Below are 25521 nucleotides of genomic sequence, written 5' to 3'. Positions count from 1 at the left end.
TAATCCAAAAGTTAAAATCATCAACTTCACCTATAAAATTAACAATAACTTTAAAATATATCAATTCATTATTTTTTTACTCTTCTTTTTATCACTTATATTCAGTATTATATGTTTTTAACTAGTCAATCAATAGTTATAGTTGTTTGGTCCCTTTTGGCATTTTAATAGGTAGTAAAAAGAGATCTTTCATAAACCAAAAATGTTACTCGATATCATGTATTAATTAACTAAGAGCAATTTAGGATTATATATATGTCAAAGAATTTGGTGTTAAATGTAATTAATGGTTAAGATTTAGAGAATGGTTAAGATTTAGAGAAAAATTTCATAGAGTCAATTATATCATACCTTTATTTTTTATTTTATCTAACTAGACGTATATCCACATGTTATGGTGGTGACGACAACAAGGGGTGGTGGCAGTGACAGTGGTAGCGGTGACGGGCAGTGGTGGTCGCGGTAGTTGTGTGATTATTAACGTAAAAATGGTGTATGTCTACAAAATTTTCTATAAATTACGGGACAAAGTACTCGCGCGTTGCGATGGTGAGATGGTGGGGATGATATGTCATAAAGTATGATAGGTCATAGGAGATAATAGGTCATAGAGTGTGATAGCCAAATGCCTTAGCCGTCCGGGTTTCGCTTCGGATTTAAAAAATTGTCAAAAATATATCGAATGACATCTCTAATGAAAAAGAATGAAATTTTAAGAATACCCATATAATTTTTATAATTTATCGATGTATGGTTTTTGAGATAAAAGATTTTAAATGAATTAGAGTAATAAAATGATTTATGAAGAAGAGAGAAAAATAAGTTGTTGAGATTTGAAGAGAGAAAAAAAAATGAATGGTTGAGATTTTCTTCTAAAGATATTATGAAGAAGTGATAGAGATATTTTAAGATTTCCACCTACTTAAAGTTAAAAAAATGAAAAGATCAAAGATATAAATAGTGGTATGCGTTCTTGATCCGATGAATGCATATTTTACCCCTTCTAGTTTTAGTTGATGCATATGGACATCGATGATCCTGGATAACATAATTCCCAACTATAACTTAGTTGGCTTTATCTTACGACTTCTATATCCACCGAAAATATAAAACTTTACAACATATTATGAAAATAAAACTTCATTTAATATATACATTTATTAGCAAAAACCCTTATTTTATATTGAACGAAATATGTTCCATTTGTTGCATTTCTTTGAGCCATGAGCCCATGACATCTATATATAGGCCATCGGGATAAATTATAAAAATGAGACACTAGACAGAATGATGGTCCATGAATTACTACTCAGAATAGTACGCCACAAGAGAAAAGAACTTCGATATTGGGATTTAACACTACTACAATAGCAACATATGCACTATTATACTCGTACATTCCGATAAAATTCTCTAAATATCTGTTGCTTTCTCTACTCACTCACCAAAACAGATCTCATAAGTTCAATAACATGTCATAAACAGAACACATAAAACTTTGGTTTCACAAAGTTCGAGCTACTCTCTCGTATAAGTCACGTGGCCAATTGCGATTTGAATTGTTTGCAAGGAAATTGGCAATCTGCACAAGGTATATGGTAATTAGTACAAGACCTATATTAGACCATACTAAGGCAAAACGTTGCAATTTTATAGGATCTTCATGAGTAATATTTCAAATTTATGACAACAAACATACCTTGGTTTTCAATGCACGAAGAGACCCATCTGAATCTCTGAGATTGTCTATGCACTGAAGGGAGACCTTGAGAAGGTCTGGAATACAAGCTTGGACATAGGGAGACAAATTTTGGAAGACATCTGTTGCAGTATCAGGGGCTCGGGGATCAAAAGGAAGAAATGGAAGCTTGGCTACCTCCCTTAGAGCATCTAGATGATGTTCTTGCCTTGCTAATTTGTGAATAGACAAAATTGTCTCAAGCTGTCTTAACAAAGTTTCTTGCTCTAATACATGTTCTCTCTCTTGGAGACTGCATAATGAAATTTTTATAAGTTATCAGACAAAGTTAGAAATGAGACAAATGAACAGGTCAACATCACACACAAGGCAAATTAGATGAAAACAAAATTTTATACAAATGGAAGTCAACAATGCAAAGCAGCAAAGGAATGCTGAAAAGCCACAAAATAAATGATGACCTATTGCATTTTAACGGAAAACCATCAATGTAAGACATAATATCATAATCATAGTAATGATTTTCAGAACCAAGGTTAAGATTTACCTAATATTCTGCTCGTATTTGAAGGTCTCCAACAACTCATTTCCAGAATGAACAAGTCCGGCTGTCCGACTATCACCATCAAGTCTACCACGTGATAATGAACAGATAGCTTCAGAAAGACACTTGTTTATGGTATCCAGTGCAGCTGAAAATGCCCCGATTCTCTTGTGAATTTCTATAGACTGAATGAAGATAATCAGTTAGCAACAGATACATCCTAACATTAACCAGATGGAAGAAGTACACTACAATAAATGACTAAAAATTGATGTTAGATTTATCATAAAACAAATTGAAACTTTACTTTGTCATTAAGCCCAGCTTCCTGACACTGGCGAGCAGCTTCCACCAAAAACTGGTGCCTCTCTTTTCGATTATTCAAAAACCGTCCTAATTCACCGTCTTCTCCTGCCCCCCTCGGTCCAAGTAACAGAAGAATGCCACCATCACGTAATAGTATCTCCATAAGAAGCTGTTGTAACATCAAGGTCCGCTGCCTTTGCTGATCAACACTTCCTCTTCCAGACCAAGACAGATGTCCACCACCCACTGTGGCAGCAGCTTGTGCATAATATTCCAATGCCATGGAAAGATTATTGTGTCGCAAGTATAAAGATCCATATTGTCTAATAATGCTAGCTGACTCAGCTATAGCATCCATTACCCCTAACTTATGACCTGCTCCACCAACATCAGATAAAGCACCATGATCTGCCAGCACAATTGCTATATGGGCGGCATCTACGTTATATCCCTCATCTCCGATATCCTTTGACAAATATAATACAGCTGGCACCAACTGTATGCTCAGCAGTAACACGTACGGATAAACTAAAGGGTCCTTCCCATTCTTTGTATAGTACGACGGTTCAAATTTGTTTAGGTATGCCTGTAAATCATCCAAACAGTACGGTGATAGTCCATCGTTTGAAATAGCAGAGCTTGGTCCCCCAGAAGAGTCTCGAACCGCACATAACTTGAACCACAAGAAATCCTCTATTGTATTGAAAAGCGTAGGTTGCTCCCTCAGTAAGCGATCAATTTGTCTGCGCGACCCAGATATGAGTGCATACAGAAGTAACTTTTTCTTGTCAAAAGTACCGCGGCCGGCTCGATCACCCATTCTTAGCATTTTTTCGCATTCCTCGGCTGCAATAGAGGCAGTCTCCAATGAAACCATGCCTCCATTTGTGATCCATTCTGCCAGCTGTCAACATTAGAATGAGATGAGTAAGGTTCCTTTTTGAACTTTTATAAAGACAGGAGATCTGTACCTGTAACGCAAATTGATGAGAAACACGAGATCGTGAAGCGATCTCCCTTGCATCATCATAGTACCCAGTTCTCAAGCAAAAATATATCTGTTTTAGACAGAATAGCAATTAATATGTTAATGCTGGTTCTCAAGTAAAAACATATCTACTTCAAACAGAATAATAGTAAGTTCTATCAGATAACCAAGCAAACAAATAAAAAATATGCAAATCAAAGTAATTGCCAGTATCAAAATTAATAGTTGGGTACCTGCTGCCAAGTGGTATCAACAGGAGGCTGCCTACGAGCATCGTTTGCATCAAAATCAAGAACACCGTAGTCTTTCAGACGTATCTGCAGGAAAAATTAAATTAGTAAATATACAAATACATAATTTTCCTCTGACATCAGGGGTTAAATCGCATAGGGTAAAAGATGGAAGTTTAAACAAGGAGTGACCACAACCCTAAGAAAAGCATGAATCCGTTGCAAGTTGCCAACCACTCCACCCAAAGCAGCCTACAATAAGAGAGGTAGAGGAACAGAAGTGAAGTATATGAGATTAAATAACACTAGTAAAAGCTAAAGAGAACAAGAAAACTTTATATCTTTTAATACCTGAGCTGGATGACTTTGTATCATTTCCATGATATACTTCTCATGCCCCCACTCCAGGTGTCGCCTTGCACCAATTACTAGCAACATTTTCTTTGAAACATTTCTTTGAACATTTGTATTCTCACCCATCAAAGTCTGAAAATACGAATTAATGAGATGATAACTCTATTACTACAAAGCTGCAGCTATAATACAGTATGAACAAGATCGCAAAAAGGTTGTTACCTGAGTTAGATGCCATATCTTGCCCATGGTAACAGATTTCCCACCAGAAGAATCAAGTCCAAGACTTTCATATGCACTCTTAAAAGCAGTAGCCGGCTGTCAAACAGGATGGAATTATACACATACCAAAAGTCAGGGATCGATACATATTTTTAAATTCTAGCACTCTTGACAAGAATCTGCTAGCATTATGATGGGTAAACAAAGAAGTGTATAATATTGGCAGATTGATGAGTGCACACCACCACTAGAAATGCCAACAACAGATGTCATTTCTAGTCTATCTCTTTCTATTTCTTTTATGCATATGGAAGTTTCAAAATCATCAGATATTGAATTTGTTACACAATCAAGTCCATCTTTTAACATCAAGCTGTTATTTTAATAATCATCAAACCACCAATATAGCAGGAACATAAACCATTCCCTTCTTAAACTCACTTTATATGCTAAACCACGCTGTCTGGCATCATTGAGAGTCCTCACCACCTCCCCATATGCTGCAGACTTTTTATCACTGGCTGGCTTATCAGCTGTTGGCACAATCTCCATGCTAGAAGGACCAGATGAAACATGAGGACTAGATGTTAGAGATAGTATTGGTCCTGAACGGCTAGCACCAACGCTCGACTCATTCATGTTGGTCCTTGGTAATGTTGAAATGCGGCTCAGACTGTGAAGAAAGTCCCTTTTTTCCTTTTGCCAGTCATCCTGACAGATTAGAGATTAAAAATAAAAGTAAATTAAAATTAGATGCACAAAAGAGGCAGGAAAAAAATATATATGAGGTTACCTTATTGCAGCAACACTAGTTACAACAATTTTTGTTTCTAAATGCAACATTTCAGAAAGAACAACTTTGTAATTAATTTAAAAGTTTTTCCTTGTGCTCTTAGAAGGCACGTGAACTCATAGAAGAAGCATTATGGTTGAGTTCCAAGAGAGACTAACACGTAAAAGATTATGTAACCAATAAGAAGATTCCTCACTCTCGACAAAACCCTTAATGGTACAAAACATGATCTTGTGAAGAAAATAGTATGAACTTCTCTTTTTAATGGAAGAGTCTACAACACCTAAAATTACCGATTATCTACACCCATTTGTCACACGAGAGGCTTGAACAAAACCTCTTAGTTAAAAGGTCACTCCAATACAGCAAGGCCAAATGCTCTTTGGTTGGAAGATAGTATAAGCTTTGTTTCAATATTAGAAGCAGGTTAAAGGAGTAATGGCACTGATAGGGAGTTATAGCTAACATACTTAAACAAATGGGTATGAATATTCAAGATCAAATCACCAAACTTCAAACTAAAGTATAGATGTTACTATTCAATGTAGGATGCTACCACATGCCTATGGAGAGACTTTTAGCATTATGGTGCCACAATTTTGGCTGAAGGCCTGCTTTAGATGTAGTTTTTTCCATGTTTAATCAACTTCGTACCGAGTTGGCAAATAATGGCATAACTGGAATTACACTTGCAGTTTCTAAAATATATTCATCATATATTAACATAACTTTGTTATGAAGAGATGCATCTGCACTAGCATCACGAAAGAGTTGCTTCATATTTTATAGATAACTCGTTTGTATTACAAAAGTTTTGCGAAATACCATAAAATTATAGTCACCAACATGGATTCTTGTAGCAACTAACCTCTAAAACTGTCATCATATAGTCACCAAAGTTTCTGAGATTATCTTTTTGGGCTTCCTGAATAGCGGACACCGTTGCCATTTCATGAACCTGAAATTATGAAATTGGGACATAAAGGTAATGAGTGTACTAACAATCAACACATGTCGTTTAACTTGTAGCAGAGAAGAAAATATGTGAGCCAAAGAAAAGTTACTGACATCATAGCATGATTCTATAGTCCATTATAACATATATATTTATAAATTATAAACAACTAACAAAAAGAACATAGAATATAAACACATTAAATCTAAGGTGCATCATATCACATAGATATAACCTTAAAATGCACCAAAAAATAAAACATATTAAAGAAACTGTTTATTGTGTTCTCCATTAACTACTACTTTCTTGCAGAAGTATATATAAGAAATAGCCACAAACACGCAGACAGAGACACTCATATGCAACAACCCATGCTAGGTTAGTCACGAACGAAAATAGGGTTGAAAAGCAGCAATGTACCACAGAAAGTTACTCGTGTTGCATTAATGACGAGAAAACATAAGTAAAACTATACCCAGGTTGAGGGTGTTTAGGATTGCTTTTTAATAAGCACTTTTCTACTTGAGAAAAGCAGTACCTACCTGCCTGTATAAAGCGCTTATTTCTACTAATATAAGTAGATATTAAGTTTCTGAAAGAGTGTTAGTTTTCGCTTATCTGCTTAAAACCCAGCAATAAGCAGATAAGCAGGAAGATAAGCAATCCCAAACGCCCCTGTATACATATTTAGTTCATTAAACTTCAACAGCAGATGGAAAACGGAAATGGTACCTGTTGCAAGTATTCCTCAACACTTGTAGCCTCAGCAGGGAAAACATCCTCAAAAGTTGTCTACAGAAACAGTTACAAGGCATAGCTCAGTAAGACTATATAACTAAAAATCAACAGCATCAAAATAAGATTATCAGCTATCATTCTCAAAACAGCACAATCATGCATTGAAAAACTAAAGAATGTACAAAATCTAATACGATACGAAAGTTGATAGATAAAACAAAATTTGCACTAAATCTTAGTTTATGATGTAATAAAAAAAATATACATCACAGCCCTTGACTATTAATGTCTATTTCTCAACTAGTCAACTGGATATCATTAATCAATATAGAAGATATACGGAAGAGTATTGAACTAAAAAACAAGACCTTTACTTTCTAAGCCTTACGCTCATCGTATATCATGTGCAACTGAGTGATGTTATCAATCATACACTTATATCTTGCGAAACAAAAATACACATGACGTTATACGTAATCGATCCAATTACCTTCAATTCAAATGATTTAAGATCACGTGCCAGTTGCTCAGCATTTATCCCTTCACGTGCAAGTAACCTGCACATTGTTTAACAACTTACATAACGATGCAAACCAACACTAACTTAAAATCTCGACGGTAAGCAGCTGAACCTCAATATGCCGATAAAAACACTAAGATGTGCAGTCAATAATATAAATCATAATTATTATTTTTAAACGATATACTCCACTTTGTTACCAATTCACATATTTTATACTCTAAACCAACCTTCATACAATAGATTCCGAATGCAGACAGCTAAAATTATATAATAATATGTAAAACTACAGTTCACATATATTTATATAAATATACAAATAAATGGAAATAAGATGATAAATGAAAATACCGAGTAGCGGCAATAGAATGAGAGGGAGCTTCGGTTCTTAGGGTTTTGGACTTGAGCTTCTTTGATAATGCTTCTAATTGATCCAAGTTTCTCTATATTTATTATAGAAAACAAAAAACAAAAAAAAAAAAGATTAACAAATAATAAAAATAAAGTAGAAAAAATGGTGTGCGTGGAAAAGACGCGGACCTGGAGAGGAGGAAACTGAGCGGAAGGAGCAGCTTGTTCAACAAGCTTAGAAGAAGAATGTAAAAGATCTGTCCAGCTGCTCATGTCTGCGTCACTCGCCATTGTAAGCTTTGATTGATTTATTAATTGGGAGCCCTAATTTTCGAATATCTATCTTAGAGAGAGGGGCCGCCAAATATGTTTGTGACCGGGAATTTAGACCAGGTGGTGTTTGGTTTACAAAATGGGTTTGGTTTGGCAATCGACGGGTTTATCAATTGAAATTCAAAATCCATGTAAAAAAAATATTAAATCGATAAAGAAATAAAAAGATGTTTATGAAACTACGAACTTTGTGGGTTTATTAAAGAAAAGAGTAAATTACACTTTCTGTCCCTAAAGTTGACACGTTTTTCACTTTTGATCCTTAACTTTTAAAAATTACAATATTGACCCTAAAGTTGGCCAATTTTTTCAATAATCGTCCTTTGGCCTTACGGCGTTAAAAAATAGCCGTTAACGTACGCACGTGCTAGACACGTGAGGGCACTAATGTCATTTCACCTTACACCGAGGGACGAAAAGTGAAAAAATAGTTACTTAAGGGACAAAAAGTGAAAAAATAGCTACTTGAGGGACGAAAAATGAAAATCATACAAATAAACTTATTTTTCCATTCTTTCTTTTCCGATCATCTTCTCCGATCATTTTTACAGATGGAATTTTCCGACTTTGAATCTAAATCTATACCACAAATAAAATCATTTACTAAAATTCATGACATTCAAAACACAACCAATCAAACAAATTATAGTTCAAACATTACTGTCATCTTTTTTTTTCTAAATTTTGATTTTAATTGAAAGAAAGACGGTGGATGGTGGTGATTCTAGGTGGCGGCGGTTGGTTGGTGGTGAATGTAGACGGCGGTGGGTGGAGGTGATTGTAGATGGCGGTGTTTGGTGGTAATTGTAAGCGGTGGTGGCGGGTGGTGATTGTAGGCGGTGGTGGCTAGTGTTGATTGTAGTGGCGGTGGCTAGTGGTAATTATAGGCGGCGGTGGCTATGGGTGGCAGTTTCCCGTGATGGTTATAGACGGCGGTGGCTGGTGTTGGTTACAAACGGCGGTGGCTGGTAGCGAGGCTGTTGGTGGTGATTGGAGGGGCTTGGGGGTAGAGAGAAAATAAATGTCTAGTCAGAAAATTTCATTGGAAAAGATGATCGGAAAAGAAAGAATGGAAGAATAAATTTATATGTATGATTTTCATTTTTCGTCCCTCAAGTAGCTATTTTTTCACTTTTTGTCCTTCAAGTAGCTATTTTTTCACTTTTTGTCCTTCAAGTAGCTATTTTTTCACTTTTCGTCTTTCAAGTAACTATTTTTTTACTTTTAGTCCCTCGGTGTAAGGTGAAATGACATTAGTGCCCTCACGTGTCTAGCACGTGTGCACGTTAATGGCTATTTTTTAACGCCGTAAGGCCAAAGGACGATTATTGAAAAAATTGGCCAACTTTAGGGTTAAAATTGTAATTTTTAAAGTTTAGGGATCAAAAGTGAAAAACATGCCAACTTTAGGGACGAAAAGTATAATTTACTCTAAAGAAAAAGACATGGGAAATAAAAGAATTTTATCAATAAAATTTTCTAGTGAAACAGATTTGATACAGATTAAAAAGGTAGAGATTCTCTTCCTATTAGGTTTTGAAGATGCCAGCAAATCATACCACATTTAAAAAAAAAAAAAATTTGAATATGGTAAATGTAACATTTATTTTGGTTAATATAAAAATATAACAACAAACATGTTATATGTGATACTTTATTGAAAACATGATATAGTATCATCATTTAAAAAATAATATCAATATCACTATTCTTTAAGTCTTTATATATTTATTATACACTGTTATTTTTATAACACATTGTACTAAACAATAAAACACGCGGATGTAATTATACCAATTGTTGTAATACTAGTATCATTTTTTAAATAAAATATCCATTAAAATAAGACAAACATATTTCTTTTCATTGTTTATACTAAACCCTTAAATCAAACATATTTTAAAGCTCACATTATATGTAAAACGTGGATAAGCATAATTAAGATCATTTATGTATCATATAATGTTAATGTGATTGTACAATATGATATGTGACTTGAATACATAATATGTAAAACGTGAATAAACATAATAATTTATGTATCCTATAATATTAATGTGATTGTACAAAATGATATGTTGTTTATGGAGTAAACGTGAAATCTTATCAATGATTAAAAAAGAATATTGTCTTTTTGAGAGATGAAAAAGAAAAAAAACATCGCTTTAAAAAAAAAAAAAAAAAGACTATTGTAAAATTTAATTTTTGTATGAACTATTGGTCACCCAAATACAAACATAATAAAAAGATGATCTATTACATTTTAAGAGTCACTCCATGCAACCAAATATACCCTAATGTAAATATAAAAAAAGTCATTTTCATTTATGTTATTATATATAAAAAAGTAAAAGAAAAAGAAAAATACATGATTAAATTTATGAAGTTAATTTCAAATATTGTGTCTTTCAAAATAAAAAACTTATTGCATTGTCACTTGTCAATATGCAATAATTTTATTATAATACTTTTATATAAGAATTAGAGTAATTATAGGTTTAGAATTTTTTTACAAACAAAACCTCTACACAGTAAATTATTTTTATGTATTCGTTTTTTTCTTTTTATATCCCACCTACGCTTGTATTAATTAGTTTGTAAAATATTTGTTATTGTAACATAACCTAATTAATTAGCTACTTTAGAAATTTAACATATGTTTTTTCTCAAAGCTTTTATTGAGTATCATTGAGTATTTATTTCTTTGACATTTTAATCTCTTGTTGAAAATGATTGTCAGTTATATTATCTTCATGACTCCAAGACACTTTCATGAATCAATGAGTGTTTTCAATCATATCGTTTTATATTTTTCTCATGTGTCATAGAAGCAATCTAACTTTCATTTGAGTGATCCTCATTCCGACTTTGTTGTCGTTGTGATTGATGGCAAATAACCAATGTTGAAACACACTTGTGTATGCATACATAACACAAAACGTATCAATTTTTTAAAATTATATTATACATTTAAATTTAAATCTAAGGAACTATTTAACGACTTTTTACTAATTGACTTAGAGACCATTTTTTTATATGGATCGTCTAGGTCCTTGTATTAAATAATGAGCTTTGATTAGGAGACCTAATAAATAAACCTAAAAATTAACCTAACCATTAAGATATTGTCATGTGTACATATCACTATTTACTCCAAAACTTTAATAATCGTCTTCCCATTTTACCCCTAATATTAATTTAGGCAACTTTTTTTTGTTTCTTTCTCTGTATTTTTCCATTTAATTAATACTCAGTATGTTTTATTTTATTGATTATAACAATTGACCTGGAACATAACCTCACAACTTTTATAAAACATTGAAAAATATATAAATAATAAAACGTGATTATTCCAGCCGCCTTCAACAAAACTTGAGAAAAAATTGTTTTGTATTTGTTTCATAAGCAGCGGTGTATACACAAAACCAAAAAATATGTTTTAAAATAAATTAAATAAGAATCTTTGTTTGCTTTAATGTAGCTATTAGCATTATGTATTCAATCAAAGAAAACTATACGAGGTCAATCCCATAACAAAAACACAAGAATCAATAAATAAGATACATCATGCAAAAGCAAGATCTAATCGATTGAAATAAAAGATGAATAAAAGTCAAAAAAGACTTGCATGATAAATTAGCAACTTTATATATTCGATTGAAATAGATTAGCATTGAAAAAAGAAGACTTACATGAAAGATCATCTAAGTACGTGAAATGGTGTTAATATAAAGGAAAACTATGCATATAGTTAGTTTGCCATAAAGATTAAGGGTATTGTTGTCATAAAATTAAATAATTAACTAACACCCAAAATTATTAGCACAGGTGGCATTAGTTAAAATTTTAGGCCTTTTTATTAGGTCTCTAAAACATTTTTCTTAATTAAAAAATTTATTTTTTCTAAAACTTTTTATTAGGCCTTTTTATTCTCTCTCCTTCATAAATCATTTTATTCATCTAATTATTTCAAAATCTTTTATCTTAATAACCGTACATTGATAAATTATAAAAATTATATGGGTGTTCTTAAAATTTAATGCTCTTTCATTAGAGATGTCATTCGATATACTTTCGACGAATTTTTAAATCCGAGGACGGAGCCCGTACGGCTAAGGTATTTGACTATGACATTCTATGATGTATCACCTCCTATGACCTATCACACTCTATAACCACCACCGCAACACGCAGGTAGTTGCTCTCGTTACTTTTTCATTTTAGAATTTAAGTTGCTCTTTTATAATTGTTAAATGTTAGATAATGCAAAGCCTATATATATATATTTAGCATAGAAACATCCTCAGTCTGGATGTTGGATCAAAACTTGGGCCGATCCATAATGAATCAGCTAAATCATGTGCCCTACTATTACTAGCCCTCTCCTCTTCCCAAACTCTATAAACAAAAAATATACGAGTAACGCAAAATCTTGTTTCAAAGAATATCCGATTCGCTGTATCCTCTACATAAATACAAAAGAGAAAAAAAAATTCAAAAATAAAAATAACATATCATACGCACACATATGTTATGTAGTATTATATCGGAATTCGGAACTAATAGCATCAACCTCCTCAATTTCTCTCTAGCTCTTGCTCCGCCAAACGCGGAGGTGCAACAATGAAGGACTACATGAAGGATTTCGATGTTCCGGCGAAACATCCGTCGGAAGCGGCGTTGCAGAGGTGGCGCGACGCAGTATCAGTAGTTAAAAATCCTCGCCGGCGTTTCCGTCATGTTGCCGATCTCGCTAAACGATCTATTCATCAGAATCGCCTTACCAAAATCAAGGTTCTATTTTCTTTTCATCCCTTTTAAAATATACACGCACACACATACACACCGATATATACACTTTTTTATCTCTAGTTTTTTGTGCCTGGTGATTACATTTACTCTGATTTCATTTTTTTATTTTATAAATTTAGAAAAGGATTTTATTATTGAAAAATGATAGACATAGCATAGTATCATACTTAATTTATTAAGACATGTTTAAAACTGTTACATATTTAATCTAACCATGTTTGATAAGTATGAATAAATATGAGTACAAATTATTTATAACTCGAGGCTATATTTATTGATTTCTTCTTATTAATAATAATAAAACAGTAGTAACAGAAAAGTCAAAAAAATGATGAAGGTCATAAAATTTGATGGTTGAAGTAGTTGAAAATTGTATTACGAATATTGAAATTTGTCTTTGTTTTTATTCAAATATTTCGGCTTCAATTGTAGCGCGGCTGCTTTAATTTTTCGTTTATTCGGTAAACGCTATTCCCGCTCCCTTTTACTTGTATAATCAAGGTTCCACAAATACATGGTCATGTTTATAAGCAATGTAAAATTTCACGCAGCTTTAATCGTAATTAAATTCTATACATGATAGATATTAATTAATCTACAATTTAATCTACATAAATACTAAACTAATAGAATGTCCTTCGATATTATCTAGTCGATGTCGATTGGTTGTCTCAAAAAGGTTGCAATGAAAGTGCTTGAACTTTGGATAGCAAACAGTAAGCATATATCATGTCCCATTTCCCTGATCGTTTTGAGCAAAATGGATGAAGTCGTGCTCATAATAAATTATTTAATTTTCGTAAAATATATAGTAACGTAAAGTTTCGTTAGGAGTCATACACTCATACATATAAATGCTTCTTATTATTTCAACTTTTCATCTTCGCATGTCAAAAGTGTTTCCAACTCCCACCATTACCCTACTAGCTATTGAAAATGGTCCTTCACTTGACATGCCGTCTCAGCTTGCGCCTTTTTCCCAATTCGATTTGGGGAATATTAGAGTGTCTTAAAACATAGAAGTGTCTTAAGGATAAAACTGATACAATCGATGATTTATGTCCCATATTCTTTTTGAAAATTCGCTTTAAAAGCTTGGGACAACTATGTAAAAATATAATAATTTATTTTCTTTTGAATTTATTATTTGTCTTCATCTTATTTTTGAACCTATTGATAAGTTTGTCTTTAAAATCTGATTCTCACCGTTTTACCCTTTAAGACATTCCTGCCAATATATGAACGAGTATGAAAGTCATGTGAATCTTACTGACATGCTTTTAAGTTTTCAACTCACAATGGTCCTATATTTACGGTAGAGGGAATGATTAATCCTTTCTAATTGATTAGTCTAAAAGTCCTCGTAATTAATTGGATGGTGACATATGAAAATTTAAAAGGGAGATTATAAAAGAGATTAAATGGAATCACTTATCACATTTATAATGGTTTAGAAGGATTTTTACGCTAATGTTGATACATCATTTTCCTTATAGTAATTCTCACTAACAAAAAAAAAAAATTTCAAATTTTGATGCGAAAAACAACTTTGAATCAACAAGGAAAATACAACCATATCTATTCAAATATGGTGACAATACCAATCATCGTGGTAATCGAGGCTGCATTGTTATACTCGTAATAATAAACATATGAGCTTTTGTTTCTTTTCTAACGATTCATTTATATTTACAAGTACTAGTCCGCGCTATGCGGCGGTATTCGTGGCGGTGGCGGTGTTGGGGGGACAACAGTTGGTGGTAGAGGCGGCGTCGAGTGGTATAGATAATTGATGTAAAAATAATTAATGTAAAGAGTTAATTGAGATATTTTAAAAGATTAAGGACTAATAGTGTAATATATGATTAAGGACATTTTAGACATTTTCTTCATGTAACTTTCAACATGGGGCTATTCTTTTTATAATATAGGATATTTACAAGTATATATTTCGATCGACATTATAAAAGTCCTTTTAGATTCTCATTTTGCAATTTTGCAACTTATTTAAAAGCACTTTTTTTGAGTTTTTTTTTTATCTAGTACAAGATTTCATAATAATGTAGGAGATCAAGAATAGTAATGTTATTATTGGTTTCCATATTAGCATTACTTGACACGAAAATGGATGATTCGATTATCCAATTGATAGTATAACAAAATATAAAAGTTGATAAAGCCATGAGGTTGAATCAATCATCAATGCCCATTTTCCCAAAGGGAGATAGTGGGCTGCGACATCACCTTTTTTTATATATTTAAACAACAAAATAAATTAGTCGCATGAAGCCTCTATGGTTCTATTCATGCTGTTTCTTAATTTCTTTAGTTACCGGGCCTTTGTTATCCTTATTTTCTTAAGAAAAATATCGGTAAAGTTAAAAAAAGAAAAACAATACTGTTAAAAATCTTCGGATAAGATGAGTGAAAAGGAAAAGTAGAAACGACATATCAAAATGTCTCGATAGCAATAGGAGTTTTAGAAAGAAATTCAGTATTTTTTAGAATTACAGTAATTGTTTTTTTTTTCTTTCTGTCAAAGACTAAGTTTCCAAGTAGCTTCACAAAAATGTCTTTAATCTTTCTCTTACATATAAATAAAACAAGATTGTTTCTAGAAGTTTTTTATTCATGTGGCATGACACCATTTTTTCCTAACCTATTTTTAAAAATATATGATATCATAATAAATTTTCTTTTTTTTTTCAAAAACTATTTTATATATTAGGCAATATGTAATTTTTTTCCTTTCATATTATTGTTTTAACCTTAACTTCTTTTAATTAATATGAAAAATAATTGACTGTATCCTAACTTTTTAATTTTAGTTTCATATCTACCATTAGCTTATGATAGTTACTTTTTTAAAATTTTATCACTCTAATCGGTTTGTTCATCTTTACAAGTATGTTGTTATCTCCGTATTAAATTATAACGTATTGACAATAAATTACATACATATTTCTATATAATTTTTGGTTTTAAGTTTTTAATTAAAAGTTTCGGGTTGAAGCCGAGTTGATTAACTAGTTATATTGGAATAGTAGAATGGCGATGCCTTATACTTTAGTCTTAGGCCATGCATTTATTTCCATAATTTTTGTGCCTTCTTTTGGAAAGGATTATTGTGCCGTATAAATTTGATTTTTAACAAAAAAATTTTAATTGAATATATGTTCTTACTTTTAGAGAACAAATATCTTTGATAACATATATTTAGTAAAATCCTGTTTATACTTTTCTTATGGAATAAATAGTATAAGTCTGTTCAACGCAATATATATCAATGTAAAAAGTACATCTTCTATACTATATTATAAAAGAAATAGTCCTTTTTATTTATGGAAGTGTTGAAATATATAATATTTTTACTTAGCACCCTTTAAAATATTTCAACATACACTACCTCATATCATTAATGATTAATTTACACTACCAATCCTTTATTATTTAATATATTTTCATTAACCATTTACATCAATTATCCACACCACTCGACGCCGTCTCCACCACCAACACTCGACCCCCCACTACAACGGCATTGTCACGACCACCGCCGCATTGCGCGGGTAACGTGCTAGTTATATCAAGAATTATATTATACATGCAGAATATTCAAATATAAATAAAGAAATTAGTTATATATAGGGGTCTTTTAATTTATAGTTTTATAGATATATAAACGTGTATTGTAGGTTCCATTGAGGCATTGGTCATGTCATATTTACCTTATAAAAATTTAATATTAATTATTACTCTCATTATTATTACTATCCATATGTTTTGGTGTTATTTTTATAAATAAATATTTCTGTCCTATACACATCTACATAAATTATTACTTATTCATCTGAGATACTTCTTTTGGATAGAAAACAAAACATGTCTAACATCACCATTTTACATCAAATGGCAATCTTCTTTTTAAAATTATAATGAAGGGAAGCTTCGGACATGAAGTCAAATAATATGTTCTTGATTTTATGATTGATTGATGGGAATTTTTCTCTTTAAAGCATGTTGTTCTTGAAAAGAAAATAATTAATCATTTCTAAACATTAACCTAAAAATCCCCCTACACCTTTGACACGTGGATTTTACTCGATTTTTTCTTAAAAAATCTTACTTGATCATTCCAAATGTTATCATCTTATTGTTCAGAGAATTTTTAGGCTAATAATTTAGGAGGATATATCATCTCCTCTTACCAAGTAGGCAAATACTACCGAAGAGTATTATGTCGTAGATATCAACTTTTAGAGGAGTTTCTTGAACTCGATTTTTAGAAACACTAGTAGGTCTCATATGGATAGGTTATTTTTTTAAACGGCGAATTAGTTGTTAGCGATCAAATACCTACATTAATATAATAAGCGAACAATATACCGATCCCAATGATTCCTTAAATACCCCAAGGGAAAACCCTGATATGTCTGCTCTAAGCGGGAAACCTCTTAAGAGAAGACCCCTTCAAAAGGAATACCCTTCCTTCACACTATATAACATATATATGGATGATCAAATCTCCTCAAAGGATTAGTGAAAAGTTTTAAAATGATTATCTATTTTAGGATAGGATGATAAATGTGTATTGTGTATGCATGAATAATGTGGTACACTTCTAGATGTATTGCCCCACCAAAACTCCAAAAGGTCTCAACTCTCAAGTAATAAACTGGGGTGTTGATTTTCAATTTAAATATAAATTTCATAAAGAATAAATAAAGAATAATACGTAATAAAGTATGGCTAACACTTAACAGTCCATGTGTAAGGTAGTGTTGGCCATGATTATTACAGATATGATATAATATATTATCAAATAATACACTTCACATCCGTCATCCTATTCACGCTAAACACGTGCAAGAAGTCAACCTTTCTTGGTCACCTTCCAGAAATAGTACTAAGATGAACGACCCATGTACGGTTTTAAATTTTAAATGGGTCAATGGTAAAGCTAGATCTTCGGTGTGAATGACAATATAGACCTTATACTTCTTTGGTTAAACTGAAATATATGCAATATGTAAAATTGAATATAGAATAGGATGTGTGCTCTAGGATTTGTTTTTTCTTTTACTTTTTAACTAGTCATTGATAGTCATTGACTCATTGTATGTAACAGTCTTTGTGATGAACTTATGATCTTTCGTTCGGTGTCGTACAAAAAACATTAATCTTGAGAGTTTTAGGCATCTCAACATCGACTTTGAAAGGACATTGTGATATAGACCGCTTATTCGATATCACGGAAATTTCATAGAACCTTCCTTCCACTTTGAAATGCCCCATCAAAGTTGAGTATAGCTAACATGGGACCCCCTCCGGGGGCAAGCAAGACATTCGGACGGGGCACAAATTTGAGGGGCACAAAAGTTTCAAAAATTTTGTTTACATATTATATATGTAAAGGTTTTTGGTAAAATAAAATAACCAATTTGTTATGAAAAATGCTAGGCGAACTTTTCGAATCATTGATTAACTACTTTGGTATATAAATTTAATACAACTATTTTGTTATTGTTATAATGTCTCAATTATATAAAAATATTTTGCTTATATAGTTAGATTCTTAAGAGTTGGGGCATTTTTTTTTCGTCTCGGACAAGGCATCTGAATTCTCAGGCCGTCCCTTAGCCAATTCCCTTAAAAGTTGTACTAATCAAACATTACTATAATTTTGGATATAACTGTGCTTGTACGTATCAAAATACACCCCTATATCCAGGGCGGTATTAAAGGATCAAGATTCTCTAAAGTTATTATCAACTTCATTGGTGAAGTTGATAATTTTGACCTTTGGATTAAATTCAAAGGTCAAGATTCAAATATCAACTTTGAATCTTAACCTTTGATTTTAATCCAAAGGTCAAGATCCACTCAACTTATCTATGAAGTTGATAATAACTTTAGAAGATTTTGATCTGGTATTAAAGGGGGGCAAAGGGGGCTAATGCCTCTCTCAAAATTTGAATTTTCTCATGTATATTTAAAATTTTTCTATAGGTTTTAAACATTTTGCCCTCATTTAAATTTATTTTTCACAGATTGTTTAATTTTGCTCATTCTAAAAATTTTTCTTGGTACCGCTGTATTTTACTTGCTAATTCACCTCTGTATTTTACTCGTATGCTATGCTTGTAAACTGGTTATAAATTCCGGTTATGCCTGAAAATATAGTCTGCCTTTTTCCGAGAAAATGTTGATAGAATGTTTCAGTTAAGCAGAATATGGTTAAGGTAAAAGTGAAAAGTTTTATCGAATACGACAAACTTCAAGGGCTTTAATGTATTTAACGAAGATTCTCAGTACTTTGGATAACAAGGAAATTTCGTAGCATTTTCGTCCCGCACTTGGATACTCAGACACCCCACTAAACAATGACATGTGTAAGTCAGAAAATAAAACTACTCCGTATATATTAAATCATACATATATATATCTGCTGACATTATCATCTTAAATGGATAAATTTCGTATAAAGTTTTACGAAAAAATAAGTTTAATCGTCTGCGGCCTAGTTGCTTCAAGTTTGGCATTTTGCTCATGCAGTATCTCTCTCTTATGGAAGTTATCTTAACCAACATATATAAAATGATTTTAGATTTCATATAATTCCAATTCAAAAATTTAGACATGTCTAACCCACAAACGTCGGTTGATAAACATTTGATGAGGTGAGAAATTCACTTATTACGATAGAAAACTTATATATTATCAAACAAAATAATATGGAAGTTTATTTACTTAGAATATTAGACATACTAAGAGATCACTTGATTATTTAGTTTTGTGCAACAACTTTATTTGAGCATTGTTTATGGGACAACTATCAAGAAACTGTACGTAACGGGTTGAGATGTGGAATTTACTCACACATCCTATGTACTTGACTGTTCTTAACTAGTTATATATTTACCGGGTGTAAGTGATTACCCAAAGAAAACTATCAAGACATTGTGTTACTGATCATGCATGTAGAAACACGCAATATTTTATCAATTTTTTTTTTTTTTAAAGATTTTTGAATTTAATTATGTTCGTCAATGAAGTTGTGGAGATCACCTAATTATGCAAGAGTGGAAATTTTTGGGAATCTTCACTCCTGCTGGTGTGGGAGACATCTTTCTGTCCCGCATTGATGTTTTTTGTTGTATATTTTGATATACTACAAATTTACCTGTAACTGTTGTAATGTTAATCTTACAGTAGCGTCAAATTAACCCTTTGTGTCAATGACAACAAGTTTATGCATGTCATATTGTCATGGCAATGGGAATAGAGATGATAATAATTCTTTAAGCTTAAGATGTGGTTGACGGTTTTCTGTGAATATCTTACATAACATTAACTACTGATGTAGATATGTTGTACATGAGTTTGCACACTGCATGCACCTAAGCAAACTATAATATAGTTCTACCAAAATTTATGATCCGGAGATGGTCTATCTCAAATTTATTTCACAAAGTAATTTGTTTGTCACCTTTGACAGGAAGATCTGCGTGTTACCTTTATTGCCATGAGAGCTGCAATGCGCTTTATGGATGGTACGTTTCTATAAAACATTTGTGCATTGTATAGCACGCGCATGAGCTGAGATAGACTTGATATTTATCTATTTTTCAATTCTTCTTGCACACATATGTTTTCTTATTATAATATGGCTCTTTTTGTTTCATTGTTCTTTCGAATATAGCTGCTGCTCACCCTCAGAATTCTCATGAACGCAATCAAGCAAGTGATGTAAAACCTTCAGAATTCAGTAAAAATCCAGAAAAACTTGCATCCATTGTTCGTAATTATGACATGAAGATGTTCAGATCTGTTGGAGGAGTTGATGGATTAGCAGAAGCTGTAAATGTCTCGATTGAGGAGGGAGTGAAATCAAGTGATTTGTCTATCAGACAAGAGACCTATGGCACCAACAAATATATTGAAAAACCTTCCAAGAGCTTTTTGATGTTTGTTTGGGACGCCCTTCACGATCTAACTCTCATCATCCTTATAGTTTGTGCCATTGTTTCAATAGGCGTTGGACTTGCCACCGAAGGCTGGCCAGATGGGATATATGATGGGCTTGGAATTCTACTTAGTATTTTATTGGTAGTCACTGTCACTGCTGTGAGTGACTACAAACAATCTTTACAATTTAGGGATCTTGACAAAGAGAAGAAAAAGATTTCATCTCATGTAACAAGAGATGCATGTAGAAAGAAGGTCTCTATTTATGACTTGGTTGTTGGAGATGTGGTCCATTTATCAATCGGTGATCAAGTTCCAGCTGATGGGATTTTCATATCAGGATACAACTTGTTGATTGATGAATCTAGCTTAACAGGTGAAAGCGATTATGTCCATATCGATGAAAAAAAACCGTTCCTACTTGCCGGGACAAAAGTGCAAGATGGCTCAGCTAAGATGCTTGTCACAGCAGTTGGGATGAAAACTGAATGGGGAAAGTTAATGGAAACATTAAGTGAAGAAGGAGAAGATGAGACTCCATTGCAAGTAAAGTTAAACGGTGTTGCTACAATCATTGGTAAAATCGGGTTACTGTTTGCTGTGCTGACTTTTCTTGTGCTGACTGTGAGGTTTTTGGTGGAAAAAGCAATGCGAAATGAGTTCTCAAGCTGGTCATCAAGTGATGCTTTGCGTATGCTGGATTACTTTGCCACTGCAGTAACTATTATAGTCGTTGCAGTCCCGGAAGGACTACCTCTGGCTGTTACACTGAGTCTTGCATTTGCAATGAAGAAATTGATGAATGATAAAGCACTTGTGAGACATTTATCTGCTTGTGAGACAATGGGTTCTTCAACTTGCATATGCACGGATAAAACAGGAACTTTAACAACAAATCATATGGTTGTTAATAAAATATGGGTATCTGGTGAAATAAAAGATGTCAGAGACGGAGAAGGCCGCGTTTTATTTTCAAAAATTTCAGAAAGTGTCTCAAACATTCTATTGCAAGGTATATTTGAATGTACAGGTTCTGAGGTGGTGAAGGACAAAAATGGTAAAACATCCATTTTGGGCACCCCAACAGAATCTGCAATATTACAATATGGGCTAGATGTAGGTGGTGATTTTGATGCGGTACGCAGTGAGATTAAAATTCTAAAAATGGAACCTTTCAATTCCGCAAAGAAGAAAATGTCTGTTATTGTTGCTCTTCCTGATGGTCAAACGCGTGCATTTTGCAAAGGTGCATCGGAAATAGTATTAGGATTATGTGACAAGATCATTGATGGCAGCGGAGAAACAACACCCTTAACTGAAGAGAAAGCAAAACTAATTACAGATGTTATACATGAATTTGCAATGGATGCTTTGAGAACTCTTTGTTTGGCTTACTTGGATATTGAAGAAGGCGATGCTGAAAAAAACATACCTGAAAGCGGTTATACATTGATTGCGGTCGTTGGAATTAAAGATCCACTTAGACCAGGGGTGAAAGAAGCTGTTGAAACCTGTTTAGCGGCTGGTATTACTGTTCGTATGGTTACTGGTGATAATATCAACACTGCTAAAGCTATTGCTAAGGAATGTGGCATACTTACCGAAGGTGGTTTGGCCATTGATGGTCCAGAATTCCGAACCAAAACTCCTGAGGAATTGAATGAAATAGTGCCTAGACTTCAGGTATTATGGGCTATGGGGCAACAAAATGGGGTTGTCATCCACCACTGAGAATGGGTAAAAACAGGCTGCATTCAAACCTATATATTTTTATTACAATAATCTCACCTTTTTTTTATTAAGTGACTTAGCAGCTTCTTTATGCATTTTTAATACATATCAGCCGACTGTTATCCGTTGACCCACTTGACTCATTTATCTGTTTTCTTATAGTTAAATCTTTTAGCTTAAACTGATTCAACCCGTTAGAGATTAGATATAACCCAATGTGACCCATTTGCTTATAAATGGGTCCTAAATGCAACTTTCAGGGGATTACGTTCCATCTCTATAAATCTGCATAAGAAAAGAAAACTAGACTCTGAACTAATGTCCCATGAACACAGGTAATGGCTAGATCGTCACCCACAGACAAGTATGGTCTTGTAAAGCATTTGAGGGGCATGTCAGAAGTGGTTGCAGTTACAGGTGATGGCACAAATGATGCTCCAGCTTTGCATGAATCAGATATTGGATTTGCCATGGGTATAGCAGGAACTGAGGTCTGTATTTCTTTTTCTTGTGCACATTACATATGTATACTTTCTTGTGGTCGTTATATACACATCATACATGCCATTTGATTTAGTGTGTTGAGAACCAAACTGCAGGTTGCGAAAGAACAAGCTGATGTCATTGTGATGGATGATGATTTTGCAACAATTGTAAAAGTAGCTAAATGGGGACGTGCTGTATACATTAATATTCAAAAGTTTGTACAGTTCCAGTTGACTGTGAATATTGTTGCTCTAATGATCAACTTTGTTTCTGCATGCATCACAGGTGATTGGGTTTATAGTCTCCGTAAAGATAATTTTTAGCTGATAATTTAATATAAATGTTCACTTACTCTTGTAAAATCTCAGGGTCTGCCCCTCTTACAGCTGTGCAATTGCTTTGGGTAAACCTGATCATGGACACTCTGGGTGCACTAGCACTGGCCACTGAACCACCAAATGATGGACTGATGCAACGGCCTCCTGTTAAGCGTACAGACAGTTTCATTACCAAGACGATGTGGAGGAATATCATTGGTCAGAGTATCTACCAAATGGCTGTCCTGTTTACTCTCAATTTTGCTGGGAAGCCTATTTTAAATTTGTATGAGCCAAATGCAACGGCCACCCTTAATACTTTCATATTTAACACCTTCGTTTTCTGTCAGGTTAGACGAGTTCTATTACATCATTGTTTCCATAGATTTATGTATGTTTCTTTTTACCATAATAAATTTTGCAGGTATTCAATGAAATAAATAGCCGTGACATCGAGAAGATAAACATATTCCGTGGCATGTTCAGCAGTTGGATCTTCATGGCTGTCATGATAGCGACGGTTGTATTTCAAGTAATCATTGTTGAGTTTCTCGGCACTTTCGCAAGCACTATTCCCCTAGATTGGCAACTCTGGGTGCTTAGCATTGTGATTGGATTTGTGAGCATGCCGATTGCAGCTGTTTTGAAGTGTATTCCTGTTGAGAAGACTCATGTCAGGGAACAACATGATGGTTATGAGGTTCTCCCCGATGGTCCAGAACAAGTTTGAACGAAAGCTGAAGATGTTCTTACTTCATTTTTCTTTTCTAACATGGTAATAATCATACATTATCGTACATTATGATACTAGTATTTTAATTTGGCTGTTAAAATTTTTTTTTTTTTTTCAAAATGGCTGATTTTATAGAAGGATGGATTATGTCTCCTTGAACATTCCAACACATGTTCACCTTTTGGTGCTCAAGTGAAAATTTCGACCTATTATGGTTCAGTCTTATTTTCTTATTTCTTAATTCTATTTAAAAAAAGTAGCCTGTACGTTATATTTTTGCAGACAAATAATTCAAAAATGCAGTTTATTTATAAAAAAAATATTAATATAGTTAATAACAATTATACATAGAAAAATTAATTAATACAATGTAAATTGATTATTATAATTGAAAACTTATACTTTATATTAGCATAACTTTGAAAGTAAATTAGTGAAATGATACATGTGGTTTGGTCAAAATTACTAGTTTTATACCTATTAGATTTAAATTAAGCCCATCATACCTGTGATTTACAATTTCACACTCCGAAGATACCTCACTTGGACGGTCGTTAGTTGTATCATTAAATAGCCAATGTGCCTTGCACGTGAGATATGAAACATGTAATATTAAACGAACCACAGATATCATCCGTGTAATTTAGTTGAGTTACTTTTTTTAATAAAAATTGAATTGATTGTTTAATAAAAATCATTTCTAGTTGAGTTATTTTTTTTAATGTTATATTAAAATACTCTTACATGAAATACTTTTTTAAGTAAATTACTGAATCTTTATTTTAACTAAACGAGTTTTTAATAAAATGATTTTTATTAAACAATCAATTCTATTTTTATAATTTTTTTAGCATTATAATAATTAATTAATGTTTTGGCTAGTAATCAAATATAGTACGTGGAACTCGAACCTTGGTGAAATAACACAAAATCAAAGACCTTATCAATTAGCTATCAACCCATTAGTGATAATAATAATAATTAATATTTTTTAAAATAATAATCTTAGAATTTTGATACAATTTATTTTAAAATAATTATATATAATATTAATTTTTTTTTATAAATTTATAATAAAGTTTGTAAACCAACAATAGTTTTTAAATAATTTTAGAATGATAATAGTTTTATTTAAAATAACATTAAATTTAATATAAAAATAAATCTTTTGATAAATAATAAGTATAATTTACACAGATGGTACCTTTGGTTTGTTTAGAATTACATGTTTCATACCTCATGTGCAAGGCACGTTTGGCTACTTAACGAAACAACTAACGACCGTCAGAGTAAGGTATTTTTCGAGTGCGAAATTGTAAACCATAGGTATGATGGGGGTAATTTAAATCTAACAGTTATGAAACTAGTAATTTTGACCAAACCACAAGTACTATTTCAGTAATTTACTCTAACTTTAATAAATGGTTAACCAAAATTAACG

General features: G+C 32.6%; 2 protein-coding genes across 2 annotated transcripts; one reads left to right on the top strand and one right to left on the bottom strand.

Moving 5' to 3' along the window:
• Window positions 1–1330: 1330 nt before the first annotated feature.
• On the bottom strand, window positions 1331–8163 carry LOC122593150 (nuclear pore complex protein NUP93A). The gene is made up of 15 exons (XM_043765515.1): window positions 7890–8163; window positions 7701–7792; window positions 7320–7386; window positions 6824–6883; window positions 6005–6094; window positions 4785–5054; window positions 4344–4439; window positions 4119–4253; window positions 3966–4019; window positions 3771–3854; window positions 3521–3607; window positions 2551–3453; window positions 2247–2428; window positions 1700–1991; window positions 1331–1582 (listed from the first exon to the last, which is right to left on the bottom strand). Exons 1-15 carry the CDS (start codon window positions 7989–7991, stop codon window positions 1505–1507), a joined length of 2592 nt encoding a protein of 863 aa, XP_043621450.1. The 5' UTR covers window positions 7992–8163; the 3' UTR covers window positions 1331–1504.
• Window positions 8164–12358: 4195 nt separating this feature from the next.
• LOC122593679 (calcium-transporting ATPase 4, plasma membrane-type) lies at window positions 12359–24299 on the top strand. Its single transcript, XM_043766120.1, has 7 exons — window positions 12359–12827; window positions 20344–20398; window positions 20548–22496; window positions 22880–23035; window positions 23144–23315; window positions 23399–23697; window positions 23772–24299. Exons 1-7 carry the CDS (start codon window positions 12657–12659, stop codon window positions 24075–24077), a joined length of 3108 nt encoding a protein of 1035 aa, XP_043622055.1. The 5' UTR covers window positions 12359–12656; the 3' UTR covers window positions 24078–24299.
• Window positions 24300–25521: the final 1222 nt, after the last annotated feature.

Source organism: Erigeron canadensis, chromosome 3 (genome assembly GCF_010389155.1).
Source record: "Erigeron canadensis isolate Cc75 chromosome 3, C_canadensis_v1, whole genome shotgun sequence".
Classification (NCBI taxonomy): Eukaryota; Viridiplantae; Streptophyta; class Magnoliopsida; order Asterales; family Asteraceae; genus Erigeron; species Erigeron canadensis.
The sequence above is the reverse complement of the archived record's forward strand: the minus strand, read 5'-3'. Positions and strand labels throughout refer to the sequence as shown.